The following is a 24,128-nucleotide window of genomic DNA, read 5'->3' as shown; positions in this document are numbered from 1 at the left end:
CCTAACATGAATTCAGTCTGTAGCAACTAATAGGTCTTGTTTGCCTCTACTCTTTGCCTCTACTTTTCTGGCCAGTGAACTCAGGACTGTTACTTTGCTGGTCACTGGCCCCATAACTTGCTTTCCTACTCTTCTCAGCTGTAATCATTTCACTAAGGTGTGAACTCCTTTTAGTTTTTATCCTTTGCTTTTGTTGGATCCATTTTTGCTTGTTTCTCAGGCTAAGTAAACCCTTGTTTTTATTGTTACTGTCTGGTGTAAGGTAAAATCTGGTTCTCCATTGATATAAAGAAGAAGAATTGTCACATTCTCTGCATTTGAGACTTTGGCATGCTTATATACAACACCTAATCTGATTTTTACTTTCTAAAAATAGATCTCTCAAGCTCCAGGGAAGAAAGCTGCAGTGTTGCCTTAAGAAATCAGAAGAGGCCAGACAAGAGTTTAGTCATAAATCCTTGTACCTGTGGTCTCCAGATGAAGGACCAATAATTTAGTCTAAAATCCTGAGCTGAATGCAGCAAAGCACAAGGCCCCAGATGTCACAAGATGTTGCTATCAATCCGTTGATCTTTGTGAACCCCTGCTGAAGGATTAGTGTTCATAAATCATTGCCTGGAGAGCTATCTCAAAGTCTCCTTACTCAGGCTTTGTAGCCAGTGCTGGGTGACAGCATTTGCATTCACTCCTCATGTTCCTGGTTGCCGATTAAAAATTAACCCTTTCATACCGTTTGGTGTCCTTACCCTGATTGCTCTGGAGAAGGGAGCATAGGAATTTTAATGACCTTTGAAATGAGTTAGACTTCTTGTTGCTGAATTTCCTATTTTGCCTGTGGTTTAAACTTGGGTGAAGTCTTGCAGAGGAAGTTGTTGTAAATTATTATGGAAGGCTCGTTTTCCTGAAGCAGAACAAGCTATTTATTAATCACAAGCTTGTTCAGCATGATTTTAGCTAATTGTCTGAAGGGTATGTAGTCAGAATGTTGAAAATTGGGGGAAAAAAAAAAAAAAAATCAGTCCCAAACCTCTGATGAGCTCTGAGAAAGGGCTACTTCCTTGGGTCACTTACTTCAACTCTGCCCTGAGTTTTATCATGCTTCAAGAACATTGGGTGTGCAAAGTGTTGTTGGATTGAACCTTGCTTGGTTTGGATTCGGATTATCACCAGCTTTCCTTGAGTATAATCCTTGCCAGTACAGACAGAGCATTGTTTCATAATACCATTTACAGAAGAATGTTTACGACTGGGCTGCAGATGTCTACTGTGGTTAACGTGTTTAGTGTACTATTGAAATATGTATTCCAATGCTTCATCCTATGTACCAAATAAAAGAAATTTTCTGTGCTGCTTTGGGGTTGTAGCAGAAGTCTGCAAGAAAAAACCTGTCCAGGTCTTTAGCTGAAGAGAATCTCTAAACTTTCAATGTGGATGTAATTATTTATTCCTGATTTGTTTAAAAATTCAGGAAGTTTGAAGGCAGTAGCTTGTGTAAACATGGCTAGAGATGGCAAAGATGTAAGTAACCATTTTGATGCTGCTGTCTTGCCTCGACCAGGTGGCACTGATTTTTCTGTCTAGGTTGGGTAGGGAATGTTTAGGTGAATGGTCAGCCCTAACCCAGTGGGATACAGCTCAAGGAAAAGCTACTATGTTACGTACCTGCTCTTTGCTGTCAAGAAGATGCTCCGTGGAAAGCATTAACTCTGGCCTGAAATTAGGGGCAGTTGGGCAGCAGGAGAGCAATGGGTTAGCTGGAGAGCAATGTACTTCAGCCAAAACAAGCAGGCAGAACACTGTCCATTTTCTGCCTCTCATGCAGAAATCAGACCAAAAATGAAGAGCAATCAGACCAAAAAGAGGAATATATTGGACTTTTTCTCTAAAACAAGAACAGGATCTGATCTTCAACCAGAGTCTCGCCATACTGCTGCCAGTGCATACTTTTTCCTCCTCAGTGAGAAAAGTTGTGTCCCAATAGGAGGAATGAATTATGTATGTCAGCTTTAAGCAATGCTGTATGAGGGAATTTTGTTCTTTGTACTTTAGACCAGTGTAATGAAAAGTTAAATATTAATATGTCCTCAGAACTTTTCTCAAATATTTGTGATATGAGACTGTTAATTTACGAGGCAATGAACAGAGGTAAAATTTTTACATGTGGCTTTTGTTATCATGCTAGTAATTAGAATAGTACAAGCAATGTAAATCAAATGTTATCAAGTAGGGAGGCAGTTGCTAAATAGCAGCTGGGGAACTTTTAATATACAGAACTCTTGGAAACTGGAACCTCTGACATCTGTGAGATTGTAGAATGGTAGTGATAGAGGTGGCTGCTGAATGCATGCACTCACGCTTGAAATGTCACTTTTTTGTCTCTCTCTGTCCAGTGGAAGAAGTGGCAATTATTTTGTGTATCTCTTCCAGCAGAGTCTCCTCTGTGACTTGACCCCACACAGACTTGTGAGAAATGGTTTGATTTGCCCTTCTGACACTTTGTGAGAAGGTCACCTTTATGGTTTTCAGTCTCCAAAGTTCTTGGTTCCCATTTCTACCCCACCCCCTTTCACTTTGTCTAGGTAGTCCCGGTGTTCACATACCTTTTTAGGCCAGTAATTGCCCAACAAAAGTGCTACCATGTCCCCTGTCTCAGTTTTTTGTAGCTCCTGATAGGGAGAGGCAGAAATTGTATTGATGTGGCTTCTTGTATTCAGTATTTTCTCCAGAGGTGTCCCATTGTGGGACAGGGTCTTTGCAGGTTACCAAGTGCATTAGAAATGCCTTCTGCCAAGGAGAGGTGATTAAGCCTGGATCACATGATTCCATGTGAATGATCTTCAGTGTTCTTGTGCTCAGTGCACTGTAATTCACAGGTCAAATTCCTGCTCTGGTCTAAATGGAGTTTTCTGGAAGTTGAAGCTGTGCACAGATGCTTCCATTCTGAGATGATTTAAGGCCTACACACGTAGTTCCCTTTTCTCTGTGTGTATATACACAGCTGATTATTGTGTTGATAAGCAGGGCTGTTTATCTTTCTCTTTAGAGAAATTGAAATTTGGTGCCTAGATAGCATCCTCTACAAACTTCCTTATTAGATTCATAGCTAGTGGTTCCACACGTATTTTAGCAAGATGGGCCAAGACTGCATTTTGGACAAATCAGTCCTGGGGATGGAACAAAGGTCTTGTTCTTACAGCTCTTGTATTTAAGTAACAAACTAACATTTCATCCAGTTGTTCACACTCCTGGCTAAATTCAGGGGATTCATGTTTTTGCTGCACTTGCAGTATTACAATACTCTTTAATCATTAAAGGCACTGAATGCTGCTGATCTTAAAGGTCTTTCACAACCTAAAGAATTCTAAATTTCTTTGTCAGCTGCTTCACACTCCTAGTGTGCGTGAACATGATCTTTTGATTGGTTCTTGGACCCATGCATATGCAGTACATATCATTAGATTATAATTAACTGTAATTATGTATGGAGATCAGCCCAAGTCATAAAATGGAGATTTAGATATTTACTATGCTAATAAGAAGATTTGGTGAGGATAAAGGGCTTGATTTTTTAATTTTCACTTCCACAATGGTGTGACAGATCTTTAGAGAAAGAGTTGTTAAAATTAGTAGAGCTGCAGTTACTCTCCACACTACAGATTTCTTACTGCAGAGTGCTATAGGCAAGGTTCAGGCCCAAAAGGTTTTGTCATTGGCGTAATGAAGCACTGCTTCAGAGAAGCTGAGATGGTTGAAAACAGGTTGCAGGAGCCCTGAGAGATGAGTTTGTCCACAGACATACCAGAAAGTGTTGTGAACTATATAAAAACATTATAAGGACAGTTGTACAAACAGTGCAGGTGGGATTTCTGCTGAGGAGAGGGGAGTATTCACCTTTATTTTGATGCTACAGTTAAATTCCAGGCACAAGTACTTTCCAGGTGTGCACAGATGTGCTGTGTACAGTTGTATCAGGCCGTGCTGCTCCTGACACCAATAAACAGGGAACCAGGTGTTGCTATGCTAACCCCACAGTCTGATTCTAAAGGCTTTATTAATGAAAACAAACCAGTTAAGTAATATTGGAAATGATAAAATAGGTTGAATCGCCTCTATGATTAAGGCTCTACATTAGCATTTAGCTTTTGCTGGGAAGATAGCTTTCTTTATTGTCTGTTTACATCTGGAAACAAATCTTTCATGTTGTGTAAATAATTTAATCTTTATTGCTGGTACTGCTGCATATAAAGTGTCGCTGTGTTGATACCTGCTGGCTAAGTGAAGTAGGGAGGGATGGATACATTTATGCATGGTATTATTTTCTGTATTTAATGGAAATGAAAAGTGAAATAACGAGTTAGGGAACACCACACTAGAATTATTGTTCTTTGTCATTGTGGAACAAAGCATCAGTGTTGCAGGACCTTAGTTAATCACAGTGTAATGACCTGGATACACTGAAGTGTTCCCCTCTCCCTCTCCCCCTGCTGTGGTGTTTTAATGTGCTTTGCCCTCGAGTAGAAGGCTTCATTTTGGAAAGATTTTTTTATTGAGGAGGGGCCTATAAAATGATTTTCAGAGCTTCTCTGGACACAGCTCCTGATATAAGAGTATGGAGGAGGAATGCAGATGGAGGATAAGGTGGACAGGAGCTCTGTAGTTGGAATGGCTGCTGGATGTCTCACATCCACACTTTAAAATTTTCTTCCTGAAACCACCTCCAGGCTCTGGAAGCTGACATTACTCATGTAAAATATTTTTAAAGTTTTAACTTTTTAAAACCCATTGTAAGTTATCTTTTAAGAAGGCACATTAGCACAGAAATGGAGGAATCTCAATACTTGTCGGCAGGACTAAAATTGCTCAGAATTTAATCAGGTGTTTAAATGTGTCAATTAAAATTGTTGCTTCTACTAACATTACTGTCTTCATTGTGAAGAAAATTGAAGCCAGTTTGTTTACTGAGTATGTCTGACTCCTGCCACAAGACCCGTGGAATCTGTCTGCTTAGGGAAAAAGCAACCCAGCATGTTATTAGATAATTACCTCCTATTGAAAAATAGATATGAAGTGAGTGAAGGAATCAGTTATGTTTCCAGATTAAACTGTGTAGAGTTTTCTGTGGTTTATATTACCTGATGTATCAATTATGATTCTGTATTAGGCCTCAATATTAAAACATTACTGGACTGTATTCTCTGACTTAGCTTGAAGCCCACAATATCATGTCTGCAAGTGGTGCAGCTCATTGCTCTAGCACACTTCAATAGTTTCTGGTTACAAAACGTGGCAAGAGGTGGTAAAAGCATGCCTGACTCTGCTTAACGTGATGTTCCCAGCAGGAACATCTCTTTTTTTCCTTTGTTTTTTTAGTTATGTCTTAATCAAACCTTGATGAGACAAATCTTCTCTCACTGCACTGCCTGATGTGGGTGTCTGACAGCCTGATACTCCTTCTGTAGTTCTCAGGGGGAGCTGGGGGCAGAAGAGTGTTAGCAGAGGATGACGTGGGCCATGTGAGATTAGAAGCACAGCAAGCTCTTGTTTTCCTCTTGACTACAGAAGGTGGTTGGAGCCAAATGGCTTCTTAGAGTTTTATGGCTACAAAGGTCTAACTGGAAGCTGATGGTCTCTATCCCTGCTAGGGCTCAGGTCAACACCTCTCCTGAAAATTTTCTTGTCATCCAAAATGCTCCTTGATCAGACCTTTGACAAAGCCTTTGGTTTGAAAACCTGCTGATCTTCAGTGGGGATAACACAGCATGTGTTGGTTTGCGGATCAGTCAAATTTCCAGTTGCAATATGTAGAGCAAAATAGTTTGTGGCAAGAGGGGCAGCAATGTTTGACTGTATGTGTGTTGTGTACTGATGAGTACCTGTTCTAGGTGAAACCAAAGAGTTAGGCCAAAAGCTTTAAAATCATGTCTTTTAATATGAGGTTCCTGTGTGCATCTGTGCTTAGGCTGAGAGAGGCTCAGACATTGCCTCTCAGAGGTGCTGATTATAGGAATCCATCCGACTCTTCCCTGGTGATCAGAGAAGTAGATAAATTGTGTTACTTTGGTCCCCATGCTTGAATTTTTGTGCACCCAAACTGAGAGTTGTTGCATAGCAGCTTTTACAAGGGAGCCTTTATTTTCAGTAACTTCCACAATAGATTAAGGGTTTAGCTCTTGGACGATTGCTAGGGAAAAGAAAATTAGGACTTAATGACAACACTGTCTAGAATCCCATGATCTGTCAGAAAATCTTTTCTCACTGTAGGTATTGCAGTTGCTTCTTGCTAACCAGTGTTGCTAACCTGTACTAATTTCAATTTCCCCTTGCAGTAATGCGTAGAAATCCATTCGGGATGGACATTTGCTGTCGGAAAGGATCCAGAAGCCCACTCCAGGAACTGTATAATCCCACCCAGGTGAGTGTCTCGTGGCTATAATTAAACTTCCCAATCCAGCATACAAATACCATCTCTTTTGATGATATTTTGGTATGTTTTTCTTATTTACATGCAACAGCTGCCTTCATTCAGGAGAACTGATCCAGGAACCTTCAGGGTTTAGTTATAAAGTTCTACAGTTAAGCTAAGGGCCTGATTTTTAAAGGCTTTTAGTGATTTTAATGATGTGGACTCCTCCAAAATCTTTCCTTAGGTACCCAAAAGCCTTAAAAGGGTATACTTTTTAGATCTAGCTAGAAGCTGAGGCGTTGTGTTGACACAGAGTTGCAGGGTGGGGTGAGAGAATGTGACATGATCTGCATGAGACAAGGAGCGCAGCAAGACTGTAAATTGTAATAATAATACATGAATATAATTTATATGATTTTCAGGTAGCCAGCTGCCTTTCCTCTCCTGGTCCATGGCCTGTATGGAGTCTAGACAAACACTAGCTCATGTTCTTCCTTACACAGTGTGCTATTCAACACCTGACTGTCTTGATAGGAGCTTAGGATAACCTCAGTTATTGCTCCTCTTGTGACAAGCAGCAGAGGAAAGCCACCTGAAATTCATGCTCCTGTTTGCTCCTTTAAATCAATTTATTCCCTACATGTGGGCTGAATTGGCACATTCAGGAGAAGCATTTCCTGTTGGCAGCTGAGAGGAAGTGCTGCCATTGAGAGAAAATGCCAGCTGACTATTAAACATATTTATTAAAGTTTAACAACTGCCTATTATATATTTATCCATCAATGAATACATTGAGTTTTACTAAATTGGCTATTAGGGAAAGTGACTATCCCAGTAAATCTAACTTGTTAGATTTAACAAGGCAGTAAATGTTTTAAATACTATTTGATTATGAAGAGACTCACTATATAGTGTGCAGAAAGAAGTCTGAGGGATTTAAAGTACTTACATAAAGAATTGACATCAACCCAAAGATATGTGGTGTCTGTTATGTAGCACAGTAAAGCTCCGTTTGCTCGTTAGCGTTGTTTTTATGAACGCAGGCTGACTTTATAATTCAATTCGAATTCTGGGCATGACTGGGAACATAAGTTTGTCATGCTATGATACCACCCCTTATTGGCTGTTATGGGAATCAGCATTGCATAAATGGAAAGTGCATGCAGAAGCCCTGAAGAGGAAAAATCCAGTGCTGCAAAGGAAAACTATTAGCATTTGCAGGTTAAATTTAGAGACTCTGTGCAGATACTCAAGAAGAGCGGGTAAGGGAGAAGAGACTGGCTGAGTAATTAGTCTCTCTGGGGTCTGCTGTGTGTCAATCAAAACCTTTTGCCCTTTAACGTCATTAAAGGCCAAGCTGTAAGAAAGAAACATCCACTGAAGGGCCATCATCCCAGAGCCCTTGCAAATTTGGACAACTGAAAAGATTTCCTGAGCTTCCTGAAGCAGGGGACATAGCTGGCAGCTCCTTCACTGCCTCTCCTTCCTTTGTGTACCCTGACCAAGCAAACCATTAGCATCACTTTCAGGGCTCACCTGTGAGCCAGCCAGAACATCAGTGTTTGAGGAAGTGCAGCAGTTCTGGCAGCTGATGTTGAACTAAAGAGATGATGTTTTTTATGCAGAAGTGTTTCCATCACCTTGCTGATACCATTTTTATCAAGCTTCTAATTTTTGTTTCTTTCTTTGTTTTTAGTTGTTGCTTGATTTTTTGGGAAGGGGGCTTTGCATGCTGCCCTCAGTGCTAGAGGGACAGACAAATGAGTGTATGCAATCTGGGAAAACAGTAATAGGAAAAAGCAGTGAGTAGAGGCTGCCAGAGAAAACAACAGACTGGAGATGACACCTAGAATGTTTCATCAAATACACGGTTAATTTTTTTTTTTTCCATTTTTGCCCAAAGAGATGTCTCTCTCACCTTTCTTAAGGTGGCAGATTAGAGACTGGTGTGTATTCTGGCAGGAGGGTGCTTGTTCCTCAAGAGTTCACCAGTACTTGCAAGGGTGGGGGGAAGGAGATTGGATCTCTTATGTTTCCTTGCTGCAGCAGTCGCAATCAGCCATTTCTAAAGTCAGCTCAAAAGTCAGTACACAATAAATACGCAAGAAGACAAGGCCAGGCTGGATGGAAGCTCTAGTGCAAGGTGTCCCTTCTCATGGCAGTTGGAACAAGATGATCTTTGAGGTCCCAGCCCAAACCGCTCTTTGATTCTACAAAGATATTTTTGACCAAAATCTCTCTTGGAGATCTAGATAATGAGAACAGTTAGATCTTTAACCTTTGGCTTTCAGAACCTGTTGGACTCCTGATCTGGTGAATCCACACTTGTCTCCTGGGTGTCAATTGCTGTGTGTGCCATCACAGAAACTCTCTGGTACTCAGTTTAGCTGCCTCAGAGCAACAGTGCAGCTGATTGAGCAGATATTGGCAGTTCTCCTTGTAGTTCAAAGTAATATGTGTAATTTAAACACCAAACGTAGGCCACTGAAAGATGCCCTGAAGCTGTGGTTTTGGATTACTGTGAGCTAGGTGTAGCTGTGATTTTTTAAGGGTAGGAAACTTTAAATTTGAGATGCATTAAGGGCCCATACTGCCTTGCATTCTGTGTGCTCCTGGCTGTTCCCTGCCTAGGGAGATGAGAGTTTGGCCATCGATTGAAATCGGTGTCAGATAGGGTCAATACTCACTGAGATTTCAGGCACTGTAGTTTAACATGAGTAAGGTTTTTCTACTGTGTGTTTAATATCAAGTTGCACTGCCCTCATAAAACCAGATGGAGACAGGTTGATTCATACCAGCTGAGAGTTTGACTGTGGTTATTTACTGTGTTGACATATACCAGCCTCTCTGATCCTGGCCTGTTGTTTCCTTCTATGGAGTTACTTGAGTTGTTTGCAGATGCCATCGTTTGTCTGTTGAATCTTTTTTTGGCCTGGTGAATGATTGTGAAAAGGAAAGAGACAGGAAAGGAAAAAATAAGAGAAGGGAAAAAAATAAAAATAAAAAATAATAATAGTAAAAAAAAAAGGCAAAATGAAAGATTTGGCTTCAGGAAATTCAAATGTAGCAATGGACTGGAGGTGACTGAGTGGGTCGTTTGGTGGCTTGTAGGAGCTGAATGTTAGAATTGCAGTCAGATTTTCAGAGGACTCATCATAATTGTTCCTGTGGTGAGTGGAGAAAGAGAGGACAAATGGGTGGAGATAGCACTTGAATTAGGGCTTGAGAAAGTGTCCATGACAAAGCCCATGTGGTATTTATGCCTTAGCTGAGTGTCTGGCCTTGTGATTATTGTAAAAGTAAGAACAACACATTTGCTCTTTTGCCTGTGGTAATAAAGCAGAAAATAGGAAGTGCATTTGTCTGTGGACAGAAGATTTCTTCTCTAGGGCTTTCACTGCAAGATTTTTCGTGAGCACTAATATACCATGAGGGCAAGAAAAATCAATATAACAGAACTGGATTTACACTGAATAAGTGGATTACCAGTCTGTGGTCTCCTCATACATGGCAGGCAATGTGTAGCATATCTGAGACCTTATTATCTGTTGTTTTGTCTTTCATTTTCAGGTGGAGGTTTAGTAATAAACCTGCAGAGATACCAGTGGCAAATTCTGAGGGCCAAAATGGACCATTTATTTAATGAGTTTATTAAAAACCCCATAATTATAAATGGAAAGAGAAGGAGGATTCAAACACACAACAAGTAGCAAAGGAGAAAATCTAGATGTAACTGAACACAGATGAAGGGCCCTGCAGGAATGTGACACAAGCTACATTTTATCTTGTGTGGATTTGGTGGGGATTTTTTGCCTATGAAACCCCAGGAATTTAAGAATGTGGGTAAACAAATACTTGCAAGACATATTCTTAGAAGACAACATATACAACTGTGTCTTGTAATTTACATGGCTTTGTCCAGCCCCACTGCTCCAAGAATAACAGGTAATTGTGGGTCAGCCCACGAGCTGGAGTCACCAGAAGTTCAGAATTGGGTAACAATGCTCACACTTTTGTGGTTAACATTGATCTATTTGGTGCAGTGAACGCGCTACTGAATTACAAGAAGTTGCAGACCCAAAATAGACCAAATGTTGGAGGAATGGGAAATAATTGCATCTTTAAGGTTAGATTTTGTCTTCTAGTTGTCAAGATTAACATTTAATTCTTATTAAATACAAATAATACCATTGCTTAGTCTAACTGTCTAGACTTCTGAGAGGAACACGGAAGAGATAAAGTTGTGTATGCAACAGGGTCCAAATCCAAGGAGGAATTTGTTTCAGTTTCTAGTTTGACATTGCCTAACTTTAGTTCATGAATCAACCTGACTGTTTTGCTAAAGGTCATGCTGTTTGCTGTGTTACTTGCCTTTGCAAACATATTTCTTTTTGTCGAGGAGAGGTATTTCTAGGTGTCTGCTTTTGATGTAGCTGGAGCCAGGTCTAGTGATTTGCTAAAGCTGGTGAGTCAGAGCTGTAGACCATGTGTTTGTTGCCTTTGTGTTATGAAATTATATTGGACTGGTTTAGTGCAGTCATTCCAAAATGACCCATTTCTTTTATTACTTCTATTTTTTTTTCCCTCCTCTCCTTCCTACCAGGAGAAGGGAAGTAAGTGAACTCTTGCCTTGCAGACACTGTTTATACATCCTCAGTCACCTCAGGCCACAAATGCTGCTTTTTGGGAGCTGCCCTGTGATTATCTGTGACTTAGACTGCCTGGATTTTGCACCACCAAATATCAGCCTAGTTCAGCCCACATCACTCACCTGGGTTGTTGTTTTCTATCTTCAGCTGGTTTCCGCTAGGATGACTCTGTGGGCAGCTGTACCAGTTCCTTGACAGAGGTTTGTGGTGAGCTTTGTGGTCTGAGCTCTGTGTGCACATCATGCACAGCACTTTGTACCCAGGTTCCAGTGCTTGAGGCCTGGTATTTCTGTCCTTGGTGAGCCCGAGGCGCTGAGCACTGTGCAGTTTGTTTCAGTGTGCTCTGGCTTCTCGTTCTCAGAAACACAAGAACCAAAGAGCAGGTCATTGAGTAAGATGAAGGGTCTAGTTCACCTGGTGGTTTGTCTTCAGCAGCAAGTGACCAGACTACAAGAAAGATAAAAACCCATGATAACTCTTCCAGAGCACAACCACCTGTGAGTCATGAGCTTCCTGAGCCAGACTTGTGTTTTCATCAGCTATATCATACAAGAAAAGCCTGAGATGACACACAATTACCAGATCAGTCAAAAAGGGGGGGAAAAAAGTAGATCTCCAGAATTACTGGTGAATTCCAGTAAGACAAGAAAATTACACTAGCACTTTACACCAGTGCTATCCATTATTTTTTTCTCCAGTTTTCATGTAGATGTATTCTGAGTTTCAGATTTCTTCCTTGAGACAGCCATATAGCTATCCTGGGAAGTGAACTTCAGAGTATGAGAAATAGTGCAGTTTATCCAAAGAACAGTATGTTAGAATTTATTGATGCTTTGCAACTGACTCATAAATATGTATATGGCCTTATCGAGGGCAAGAAGTGGCCCAAAAGTCCTACCAGTACTGAAAACATATGTTGTGTGATTGATGCTGATCTTTGTAGGCAAATCTGTGCAGATGATAACAGCACTGTAAATACAGCTCATAATCACAGTATTTGATTGATCATAGATTAAAAACTCCTTAATGGGAAAGGCGCAGAATGGAGACATAAGGAAGAGCAGTCGATGTGCAATGCCAAACTTTGGGTACCTACACCTGTTGGTAAACAACAACTTCAAGTGTAATTAGCCTCGTTTGCTGCAGCAAAATGCCTGCTGATGAAAGAGGAGATAATTGATTTACTCCATGGATGACTTCTTATGCAGAGACATTACTTACTGTCGTGCTTGGAAGTCATAAAACAGCAGCTGGCCTGGCATGAAATATTACATTAACCTTAGCAGAAAAATTGCACTAGTGAGAATGCTTTGTTATTAATTACTGATTACAAATGATAAGAGCTGGTTTCAGATGCTGAGGAAATTACTTGGGGAGGGGAAGGTTTCAGGTATGGTGTGCTTCATAGATCATTCATTGTGACATGATGGATACCTTTGTAAGTCAAGAGGAATTAATCAGACAAGTATGTACATTAACTACCAGCACTCAGGGCTAGAATTATCCCCAGGACATGCTCATTCAAGTTCCTGCTGTGCATTGGGATGAATTTTTGGGCACCTGTGTTTAATAAAAGACTTGTTACCTGCATGAAATGAAAGAAAATACAGTCTCACTCAAAGTGGCTCAGATTTCCCAGATAGAAATAGAAGCAGCAGCTCTTTTTAATTTCTCCAGTCCTTGATTTGTATTTCATTATTTTGAGAGCATATGAGTTTTATTATAAAAGATTTCTGGAGGCATAGAAGTGTGAGAGGAAAGGTTGAATAATACAAGAGACATGGCCAAAACCGAAAGGGTTGTATGTGCTGGAGGTGAAAGAGGGTAACACAGCTTTCAAAACTATCTGTATGCAATGTCTGGGCTCTCTGTTAGAGAAGCACTTGGACAGCTGGGTGGAGAGAAGACCTGGACTCCAGCACTCTGACCTGGTGCCATTCAGTGGCTTTTTGTGGTTAATTGTCTCCAAATCAGACCTCTGGAGACCTGAACCATGTTGGCTCAGTCAAATGCTTGCTCCGAACTCAGTAATATTCAAATGGGACACCTTGCCTGCTTCTTTCTCTGCATGAAGTTCCTCATTTTTCCTTTCCATTTTTAAGTTTTGGATCAGAAAAGATGGGTAATCATACTTCAGAGTGCAGGGGGATATGGCAGTTTGGAGGATCAGGAAGCAAAGGGCAGTGGGAGGATGTCAGTGTTTGCAAATGGGAGTAATGAGCATGGATTTCTGCCCCCAGTCCCTGCTGAGCAGAGTTTGTCCTTTCTGTCTGTGCTCCAAGCATCAGAAATCATCCACGTACTCCAGCATCACTGGCTAAGTTGCTCTATTCCCAGTGTTTTCAGCCTAGACCTTGTAAACTGTAGCCTCTCTTGCTTATTTCTGGTGCTAGTAGTTTTGGGGCAGCTTTCTCCATTGTGTGAGGGAGAGCAGCTGTGTTTGGTTAAACATCTGCCTTCTTTTCCCTGTGTTGGTTTGTTTTTTGTTTTTTTTTTTTTTAATTGGTTTCTTAACTGCAGCAGAGTTGTTGCCCACTTGTGACAGGGCCAGATGATCTCTTTAAACCTGAGAGCCCAGCTGCAACCTCTCTCTCCCCTGAGGGACTGTAATGTATCCCAATAGATGTAAGTACGAAAATCAGAGAATACAGACATACAGTCTATCTACTGGTACTTGTAGTTCTTATTTACTTTAAGCTTTAATTTTAAGGAGGGAGAGAAGAAGTTGGTAAATTTGCAATTAGTTTCAAGAGGTTAGATTCCCCAAGTCCCATTTTTGCAGACTTAACTGTATCTGATGCAGAACCTCAAGTTCTATAAAATGGCCTGTAATATCTGTCGATATGTATTATTCATTCAGTTTTTAATTTTGTACAATATAAATTAACCTCAGTAATTCAATGAGCTGTAGCTTACCAAAGCTTTCTTCAGTAAAAGTGCAATAATCTTCTTGTCTGTTTATGCAGAGAAATTCAGGAATATTTCTCTATGAATGCCACAGATGTAGCAAGGTTAAAATACTGCCCTTTGAAAGATGTGGCTACAGGAGCCAGTGTGCCTTTTGGGATTCCTACACTAAGGAAATTCATAGTACTATGGAGAGACAGGCTGTGGTGTTTTTGTACAAGTGTGTAAATCATCAGATCAAGCACAGATTATTTAAGGACTCTTTCCAAGGAAGTTTACTTTTAGTTGAAGTTTGTGGAGAAGTGTAAGGTGGGCCAAGCCAGATGCTGCAGTCCAGTCCATACTCAGTGTGCTGGAAGAGCAGGCTTCCCCTCCAATGGGGCTGCTCCCTGTGGTTATGGACAGGGCTGAGCAGAAAGGTCAGCTGGAAAATAGGCAGTTTGTGGATGGCTGAAAGCAGTTGTGAGTTTGGGCTGCGTTCTTCCATTTGCCGTAGCTGGGAAACACTTGGGTTGGCTTGGAGTTAATCTCACAGGGGAGTGTGTGCGGGTAATGATGGTCTTGAGGTGATTCAACTGTGCACCCCAGACTGGGCAGGTCATGTATCCAGGTGACACAGTGGTTTGAGTGTCTTCAGTCTCTCCTGTTCATGCTGTCATGCGTTCTGAAACTAAACAGAAGAAATGAGCAAGATTTCAGGCTGACAGGCTCTTCACTAAGCCTCTTGTCATGATGATCTGGGGATATAATAGAGTAACACCCGCGGATGATTTAAGACCTTGTGCGCTCATCAGTTGATCTAGTAAAACAGGGAGAAAATTCTGCCTTGCCCTGACAGTCTTGTTTGGTGACACCAAACCCTTGTGACAGCAAACATTAACAGTTCACTGAATCCAGAGTGCAAACTGGAGGGTCCTGGGCTATTCCTGCCGGTATTCAGGGTGCTCTCACAGGACTGGGAGCCGAATCCCTGCAAACAGAGGAGATGTGTCCCATGCATGGGAAACACCCAGCTGCTGATTGTTGGAGTTGTCCTTACATTTGTTTGTTTAATCAGCAGACTTTTTAGTTGTAAAAACAGGTTGTTTTGGTAATCATCACCTGAGCACACTTAAACTGCTTTTGTTCACTAGTTTTCAGGCCTTGCTTCTTACTCATGTGGAACAGGTGAGGAAAGAAAAGGAAAAGAAAGGTATTTTTACAAGGTAATACCTGTACAGCATTTGGACGTAACAAAAAAGTGTTTATATTGTGTATGTCTTTTTTTCCTCTGTAAATAACAGTACCTATCACACTGAGACCACTCAAGTAGATCACTATTACTCTACTTAACCTGTTGCAGTTGTGTATTCTGGTGTGGGTGGGATCTTGTATTTGAACCATCCTTATGTTTATGAGGCAATGGCAAAATGTGGGAGGCGGAATGAAAAAAACCATTTATTTCTTTCAGTGATGCTTTTGTGTAGTTGCACTGGAGGGAGGAGTGGCTTTGTATTCTAGGTTTTCCAGCATGCTGTCAGTATAGATGTTTCTATCCATTTATAACCTTGGGAGTAAAGTGAAACTTGATCTACTGAAAATTGATGGCAAAACTCCCAAGCTCTAAAGAGGCCAAACTTCGAGTTAAAAGAGTTGATCCAGGGGATCAGAAAGGAGCTATATTTGTGAGTATTTTTTTAATCTGTCTTTTCAGCATTCCACACACTCTATTGCACTAGAAAATACTGAAGGTTTTATGCTCAAAAGATTTCCCTTTTTTTTTCCCATTGGTAGTGACATAATAAATATAGCCAAACCAAAGAGAGTTGGAAAATATACAGTGCACTGAAATTGACATGTATTTCTGGTGCCTGGAAAATCCAGGAAGGAGAGTTCCTTTCTTTTCAACCTTAAATCACATCTGAACAGTATTCTGAGTGTTGTGCAGCATGGGGCTAAAAGCAAAACATTACATCCAATTTTTAGAGGAACAGTAAAAAATCACAACGTCCCTACAGTCAGATTGCCTGGCTGCACAGCAAATTAGCAACCTCTGTAGCTATCAAATTCATGCCTTAATATAACTCTTTTCTCCCTGTAAATGTAGGCTGTGTCTTAGATCATTTCAGACAAGCATCTGGGGATTAGTAAGAGGAAGTGAATATTAATTCAATTAGAGGATAGAAGATGAAGGTACAAGCTTGCATGGGGAATTGACATCGGGAGCCCAAGTAACAAAGACATCCCTATAGCTGGGAGAGGACAGTTTCATCTGTTCAAGTCAGACTTGGCTTTTGCCTTGCATATATTTTACTTATGAAATAGTAGTTGAAGGAGTTGTATTTACATAGCAATATAGTTAGTGTCATATTTTGTGAACTAAGCCTGGCTGACAATAGATGGATGAAAGATCTGGAGAGCAGATGCATAGTGGTAGCTTTCAGTTCATTTTGATACATTAAATATTCATAAAAAATTCAGCTGAAGGAGAAAAGAAATGTTTAGTTGAACCGGCAATGAGAAGCTGAAATCACTGGTACTTCTCCAAAAGTGTAACACCTTACCTAATGTAAATTGAATGAAGGCTCCTGTGGGGAAGGGGAGACATGCAATATAAGGCACTGGTTTCTTTCTGTAAGAGATTGTTGTGCCAGTGACATCTCTCTATAAAGTAATAGCTAAAAATCACTATTCTGAGCACAGGAGATGCTTTTTTGTTCTTTTATTTCCATAGCCTTGGACCTACAAAAGCATATCCATGCACTTCCTTATTCTTAAATGCCATGTATTTACAGCCTGGAAACAAGTCCTTTCACACTGCATTTTCCAGGCAGGAGCACACCGTCCCTATGGGGGTAAGCCCTGGATCTGTAGGCTTCTCTCACTCCTTCTATGCACACTCATTTGTGCATGATCTTCTGCTAATCTGAGTCTTCATCTGAAGGACATGGGCACTCTGCTCAGCTCCCTGCCTGATGCACAGTCAGGTGTCCTCAGAGATGCTTTTGTGGAGCCACACAGTGAGAAACATGTAGAAAATTACAGTCTCGTTTATTTGTTTATTTTGGCCAACTAGCGCAAAAACAAACCAGATAAAAGAAAAAAAAAATCTGTTTTCTGATAAAAAGAAGATGGGAATGTGTTACCAAAGTAATGGCAGGGCAGGTCTTGTGTTTATTTAAACAAGTAGTGCAAGACCTACTGTTTCACCTCCAACAACCACTAAAGAAGTCATGGGACACTGAGATGTAAATGCATGGAGGAGTTTGTTTTCAAAAGGGATGTAACAGATCTCTCCCTGATCCTGCTTGTGATCCCTGAATCACACAGCCACTGATCTGTCACAGGAAGATTGGTGGAATCTTCAAGCATCACCTTCATGCTTTGCACAGAGTATCATGTGCTGGTCCTCTTTGAGAGACCCACTTCAATTTTCACTTGGGCTGTTGAGTGAGTTACTATATAAAATATTGACACTGAAGGAAGAAAACTGCCTTTTTACCCAAGTGTAAATGATCTTGAAACAAAATACGTGGGATAGCAGAATGATTTCTTAGGCAGGTTTAATGAATAATTGATTTTTGCTTCTCATGACATTATCGGTGTAATTAAATCTGTGGCTAAAGAAGTAAGACAGAAGATATCATCCACTAAGACACTGAATCTCTTTATCCCACCACTGGCAAAGTACTGTCATGTGTTATTAAAGGTTCCCCTGCAGTCATGCAGGTTCAAGATCTGTCTTGTCACTAACAAGTCGGTCTTGTGTAAGTACCAACATGATAAAAATCCGTGTATTCAATCTGTTTTCCACGTCCAAAAATAACCTAAATAAGCTTCCTTTCCTGCTAAACCTGCTCCTGTCTTTGGAAGCTGTACATTGAAATGATTCTTGCTTTGTGCAGGGTATGTGGATATTGGTGTGTGTTTCCAGTTGATCTGTCACAGAACTACGTGTGATCTCTAACTTGGGTCACTCATCATGCCCCACCAGATGGTTGCTGTTGTGATTTCTTTTGCACTGTTAAAAGTGTGTTGAAAAATCAGAAAGGACTGAGGAATAAGAAGAGGTGATAGGAAAGTAGTCTGAATGCAGCTGGGCTTGGCCAGTGTGTATATCTTTGGAAAACATCCCTATATAGGGCTGTGGGTTCTGTGTTGGAGAAACGGGGCATGGAGGGTAATTGCAGAGGCCAAGCAAGGATAAAACTAAAGGCAAGGGCTTAGTCTACAGTTGCAGGCACTGAAAGTGCATTGATTTAGAAACTTGAGAGTTATATATCTATTACACTTATCAGCTACTGTTGCTTTATTTTGCAAAATTAATTCTGAGAAGCAGTTTTTGACTTTCCTCTAAGTAACATGTGGACACCACAGTGGTCTCCTGGAATAACTCACTCCCTTGTGAATCCTCACTGTCACACACATCAGCCTCAGATCCCTTACACAGTGAAGTGCTAGAGTGTGTTTCACTGCAAAGCTACAAGTCCACATAGAGTAAGAAATCTAAATACTGTACTGTGTGGTGGGTCAGTGTGTAGGTGATGGAATGGTCTGACGTATTTTGAAAGTCAACAGAGATCTTTTTGCAGATGTCAGAGCAGCCCATTGTATCACACATAGGAGGAGTCTCATTCAGTGGCTACTGAAGTCACAGAAAGACTCCCCCGTGGCTCAGTTTGCCTTAGGGACAGTCCCTTAGTTTCAGAGACTTAGGGAAATGCTCCACTCACATTGTTAGCAGCTCTGATATATATATACTACACTGAGCAACTGTTCCCAGAAAACTCCGTCTGTTCAGTGATACTCAGCCCTGCGTACTGCCGCCCGTGTCTCCAAGTGTGGCAGCATTAATGCTTTCCTTGAATCCCCATCTAAAGGATGATATGGTGATCAGCACCACATCAAAGTCACAGCAGCAGCGGCCTGGCAAGGTGTAGTTCTTGTTCCTGCTGTGCTGCAGGATGTTCAGCCAATGCCTGAGCCAGTTTGCACCGTCAGCACACCATACATTCTAGTGCCAGATCTGCCATTGGTGCTTTTTGTCACCAGGTCGTTGTGTCTCTGATACACTTGTAACGCCTGTAACAGTTATGCCTGTTTATCTGTTTCTCAGGGGCACACTGGTGGTATGATTATTGTCTGCATAGTGTTTTGATCATAAAAAACGACAAGTGTAATTACTGGTTACAAGTTAAATTGTGCATCTACCAAAACTACACAGCTGCCATGTGATGTGTCTCTTAAATTCCTCACTTACTTGAAGGCAAGCCAAGTATTTGCTCCTTTCTATAATTATCTAAATCAAAATGTACCCGTTTGATTTTTCTGACATATATCTTTGTCACTGCAGCCTCCACCAATATATACTGAGTCTGAAATGTTCATCTAAATGACTTCAGGGAGAACCAGTGTTTGTGTGAAAGCCTTTATAGACCAAGGGCAAACTCCTTTCTCATGCACAAATATGAACGTGAGTGTGTGCATGCACCCACTGCTGCTGAAATCCATGAATTAGGGACGGCTCAGTCCTGCCAACAGATTTTGTACCAGACTTGAAAAGGGATGGTTTTGTATGCCCAGTGCTTCATTATGCATACAAAATACGTATTAGTAAACCTGCATTTTGATTCCACAAGATGTACTTGCATGACTGGCTATAGATGGCTTTTCTGTACTCCAGCTGCCGAGCTTTGAGCTGAAACAACTATTTCTCAGTGGGAAGAGTAATTGTTTCAGCTCAGAATTAAGTGGCTAATCATTAGGAATTCAATTGGCATGAAATGCACAACATTAATCATGATGCACTAACGTGTCAATGATGTGGATGTAGGGTGTGTGCTCCACTGAAATTCTCTAATTGATATATCTGGTTTTTATTGAAAAGGATTAATGTGGTCTCTGTTAAGCAGGATGTGGGAGTATCAGACCTGGAGGGGTTTTAAAGAGACTGCCCTGCTGTTCAGAGCACACATTAGTGAGGGCTGAAACCCTTAGAAAGGTACTTTTTTTTTCTTTTTCTGGAATCTGATATTAAAATTGACACCAAAGATGTATCTTGAATAAAGTACTGTCCCTACCCTGGATATCCCTTATGCCCTGATGAGGGAGTCCCAGCTTGCAGCATGAGTAGGGGACAGAGGTGCTTGTGCTTTATGTAGATCTGGTCCAGTGTGGAGGAGGGGTATTGCCACCTCCCTGACAGCTTTCACCAGCAGCCTCAGTCCCCAGAGGCACATGCCAGGTGTGATCTGTGTCCCAACAGGCTGCAGAGGACCTTTGCATCTGAGTCCCAATGCCAGAGAGCCAGAGTCCTGCACCTGGGGCTGTTTCTGCACATTCTTGCTATTGCCTGTGTTACCCTGAAATGCTTTTGATCTCCGTTCTGAAATGACTGAAAATATGATACTATAACATAGCAAATGTTGATGAATATTAAACTGAATAACATCTGGCTTATTCTAAATAACTTCAGATGAAATGTTGCTATTTCCCAGTATTGTGGAAAATTCCCTTCTTGCTAACCAGCAGTTACTGCATATCTCTGAAACAAAATTATTCTGTGTGTTCATTTGTTTTGCAGCCATGCAAACTCCCGTGTTGAGAATTAAAAAAGTCTCCTATGTTTAATGCCCAAGGGCACAAATGTAACCTCTTCAAATATCATTCTTCAATTATCCTTTGAATCATCTGCCTTCCAACTCTTCTCAGATTCTGTAAAATACCCTTCTGACTACCTATAAAAAAAAATAGTACATCTGTTCTTTCAGTTCATTTCCCTAAACTGTAATCAAGCACTGTCTGTGCAGTAAAAATGAAAAGGAATGTCTATCTGGAACAGCATTCTTCACTTTTATTATTGGAAAATGCATTAATATTCCCTTATCAAACATACCCATTTAACAAATCATTCCATTTCCTTCCATATTCAGCTATTTTAAAAAGAAGAATGCACAGAAAGCCGTTCTTTCCTGATCATAAAGGCCAAGCTTGATTTATTTCTTATTCTTGTAGTTTCATGAAACCTAAAAATAGATTATGGTAAATAGCCTATTGACCTCTCTTTTGTTAAAACACAGCTAAAATATTATAGGCCCTTGCTATGTCTGGTCTAAGCTGCCATTTTTATTAAGGGAGTGTAGCACAGAGTGTTAATGGAAATTATATTTAGGCTTAGGGGAAAAACTTGTGTGTCTTAGGTTGAAGTCTATTTCCAGCCTGGTTACAGCAGTTAGAAAAGTGTGTGATTCATTCAGGTTTCTGGTGGTTAAGTACTGGGGACAGGCACTCAAGCACTTCAGGAAGTGCTTGCTTTTCTCTCTCCACTCAGAGGGAAAGAAATGGAGGGAGCCCTTCAGCTACTCAACTTGGAGGCTTATTTTCTTTTCCATTTGATTTGGAGGCTTTATGAAGTTCCTTGAGTAGGGAAGGACTGCAGACCAGGTGCCTTAGTCTGCCAAATCCAAACAGCATCATTCTGCATGCGCTCTGCCCACTTTCCACTGGCATGAGGCTAACACCAGGTTCAGGGCAGTGGAGGGCTGGCCTGAAGCAGCCACAACTGGGTGCCTTCTTGTAGGTCATTGCAAGGCAGCAGCAATATCCAGATGTGTCTGACTGAGGTTTGCTGTGGGACAGATTCCAGCTGCATCTTTCCAGGCAGGATCTGTCCAGCTGCAGGAAGTGCTGCTCTGTGGTCCAGCTGTCAAAGGTATGAAGAGAAATGCTGACCACCCACCTTCCCCAGCAGCAAAACATGAGAACTCCAGGGCTCCATCCTGACCCTGGGTGTGCTGGCACTCAGGAACTGCTGCTGTGCTGCACCAAAGAGAGCTGAACAGCCCCAGGGGACCAGAGGGTCTCCTTCAATGATGGCCAAGCACCATAAAAAAGCTGTGTATCATGCCTGAGGTCTCTTTAGCTCAGGAAGAAGGGGAACATTTATTGGTTTTTAGATAATTAGATAATTAGAGAGAGTCACTTGGTGTTGGTTTTCCCAAAAGACTGAGATACCATGGGTTTTCTGAGATTCCCAAGTGCCTACGATTTAGGCACTTGAAAATCTCACTCAGGGGCTCTAGAAGGCGGTTAAACCATTCATTAACATCAGTCTTGGTGGGCACCAGGCAATGTTAAAAGCTAGGCCTGGGGTTTAGGGATATCAGCAGCACCCAGGGTGGAGACAGTATGTACAGAGCAGAGTTGTTACGTTGGCACGTGAGGGGCTTGATCAGATCAGTGCAGAAGCAAAGCACTCAGCTCCTGCTCAGTCAGAGCCTATAAATACATTCAATTAAGTGAAGACAACTGTATGTTCGTGTTCAAGGCAGTATTCGACTTCATGCAGTGTTTGGCTCCATTAATTATCAGCCTTTGACTGTTCTTGCAAGTGCTGAAATCCCGAGGAAAACATAAGGTCCATTAAAACTTGCTGCTTCCCCAGGCATACAGACAGCACACAATGTGCAAGCACTAGGGTTCCCAAGCTGGTTTTTTTTTAATCTTGAAGCATTACTTGTGTACTTATTTTAATATGTCTGTAAAAAAAACCCAAAAACCTCACACAAAAAGACAGCAATTTTGGTGAAATTAAGAGGTTTTTTGACCACTAGCGTCTAGTAAAATTTAAAATCTGTGATTATTCAGTAGCTAAGGAAAATAAAGCCATGGCAGGGGAAAAAAAAGTCCTGCTGATATGCCCTTTTAGAATAGAGCTAACATCAATAATTCTTGCTCTGTGCATTAAGTTTTAATGTGTAGACAGGCACTCTGTGCATAGCAGGGTGTCTGTGGAGTCATCAGTGAGAGCTAATAAATGCCTGTCATATGAAGAATACATTACAGAGGGAGCCAAGTTAAGTGAATCATTTAGTTACCATTAGTCATTTTTCATTAATATTTTTAACTGTAGTATTATCCACTACGCATTAGGTAGGATAGAGAGGATAATGCCTGTGATGTACTTTATCCTAAGAACAAAGATTTCTTCCAAATTGTGTGTTCTTGCTGGGGATCAGGATAAATGTTTCAGCTGTGATCTCAGTGGTGTCTTTTTTTATTTATTTAAGACTACAGGAACCCAGATGAGAAAGGAAATAATTTCATCACATGGCTTGGCATTAACCAGCACTGGCCATTTACATTAACAGCAATTGAACAGTAATAACTGTGCTGGAAATGGAAATACCCATAAGTGTGCTTAATACTGGGTATTAAAAATAGCACTGGAAAGGAATTTCCACAATAGCAAATGCATTATTCCAATCCAGTGTGTTCCGTTCTGGGATATGCTTCTGTTCCTGTGATCCTGTTCAGCTGTGACCTTTGAAGCACAGCCAAACTGGGACCACTGGGGACAGAGGTGGGAGAGACCAGGGAACTGTTCATGACCCTGCAGGTCCTGCTCTGGACTCGAGTCTCCGCTGGGCAGAACTCCCTTTTGTGACACATCGTTTACTTGAGGTCTGGATGCAGCTGGGGTCCTGACAGTCTGTCAGCATGGAAGAGTTACAAGAATAAATATATTTGATCTTACTTATACTCATAAATTTTTCCGTAGGATAATGTGCTTCTGCCACTTTACACTTTTTCCTCTTTAGCTGGTTTATTTTCCATTACTGTCTGTTCTAAACTCATGGATTCTGATTTCTAAATGTAATAATGGCATGGTTGGGCATACATGTGAAGAAGTATTCTTCCCAAGATGCTGAGCATTTAACAGATAGAGTAAGAGGTACACACTTGAGGTGTGATATAAAGGCTCGTTAGCATGGATTTAAGATTAATCTCAAATTTGCATCGTTCTCAACTTACATCAGTAATGTTCCACTTCTAAAACTACTCTCCAGTAGTCACAGAGGCTCCAAGGAGACAGGGAAGAAATTAAAATAAACTCTAGAAACACTTACAAATTACTTTGCACAGCTTTTTCTGAACTGTGACAAAATTGAAAGTGAAGTCTGATGGTTCAGTATCTCTGAAAGTTAGAAAGGGACATTGTAATTTTCTTTGGAAGAATGAGATGCCACCTTTTAAAGTGTCAAAAGCTTTGGTCCCTGCTTTTGATGAGTTGTGAAATACCACCTCCAAAACATGTAATTGTCTTGGAACTAAAATTTGCACATATTCCAACTCAGGCTAATAATATCCAGTGGGAAATGAATTTGCACTGTAGAGGGAAATACATACAA

At 40.9% G+C, this 24,128-nt stretch overlaps 1 protein-coding gene across 3 annotated transcripts in view; it reads left to right on the top strand.

The window, feature by feature from the left end:
* The window catches only part of CHST11 (carbohydrate sulfotransferase 11), a 180,989-nt gene that overhangs the window by 83,284 nt on the left and 73,577 nt on the right, over window positions 1-24,128 (top strand). For all 3 annotated transcript variants that reach the window (XM_010410465.4, XM_039570722.1, XM_039570721.1), the window contains one exon: window positions 6,327-6,412. In XM_010410465.4, the coding sequence (XP_010408767.2) occupies window positions 6,327-6,412 (86 nt within the window). The remainder of the gene's footprint in view (window positions 1-6,326; window positions 6,413-24,128) is intronic.

This window comes from Corvus cornix, chromosome 1A, assembly GCF_000738735.6.
Source record: "Corvus cornix cornix isolate S_Up_H32 chromosome 1A, ASM73873v5, whole genome shotgun sequence".
Classification (NCBI taxonomy): Eukaryota; Metazoa; Chordata; class Aves; order Passeriformes; family Corvidae; genus Corvus; species Corvus cornix.
The sequence above is the reverse complement of the archived record's forward strand: the minus strand, read 5'-3'. Positions and strand labels throughout refer to the sequence as shown.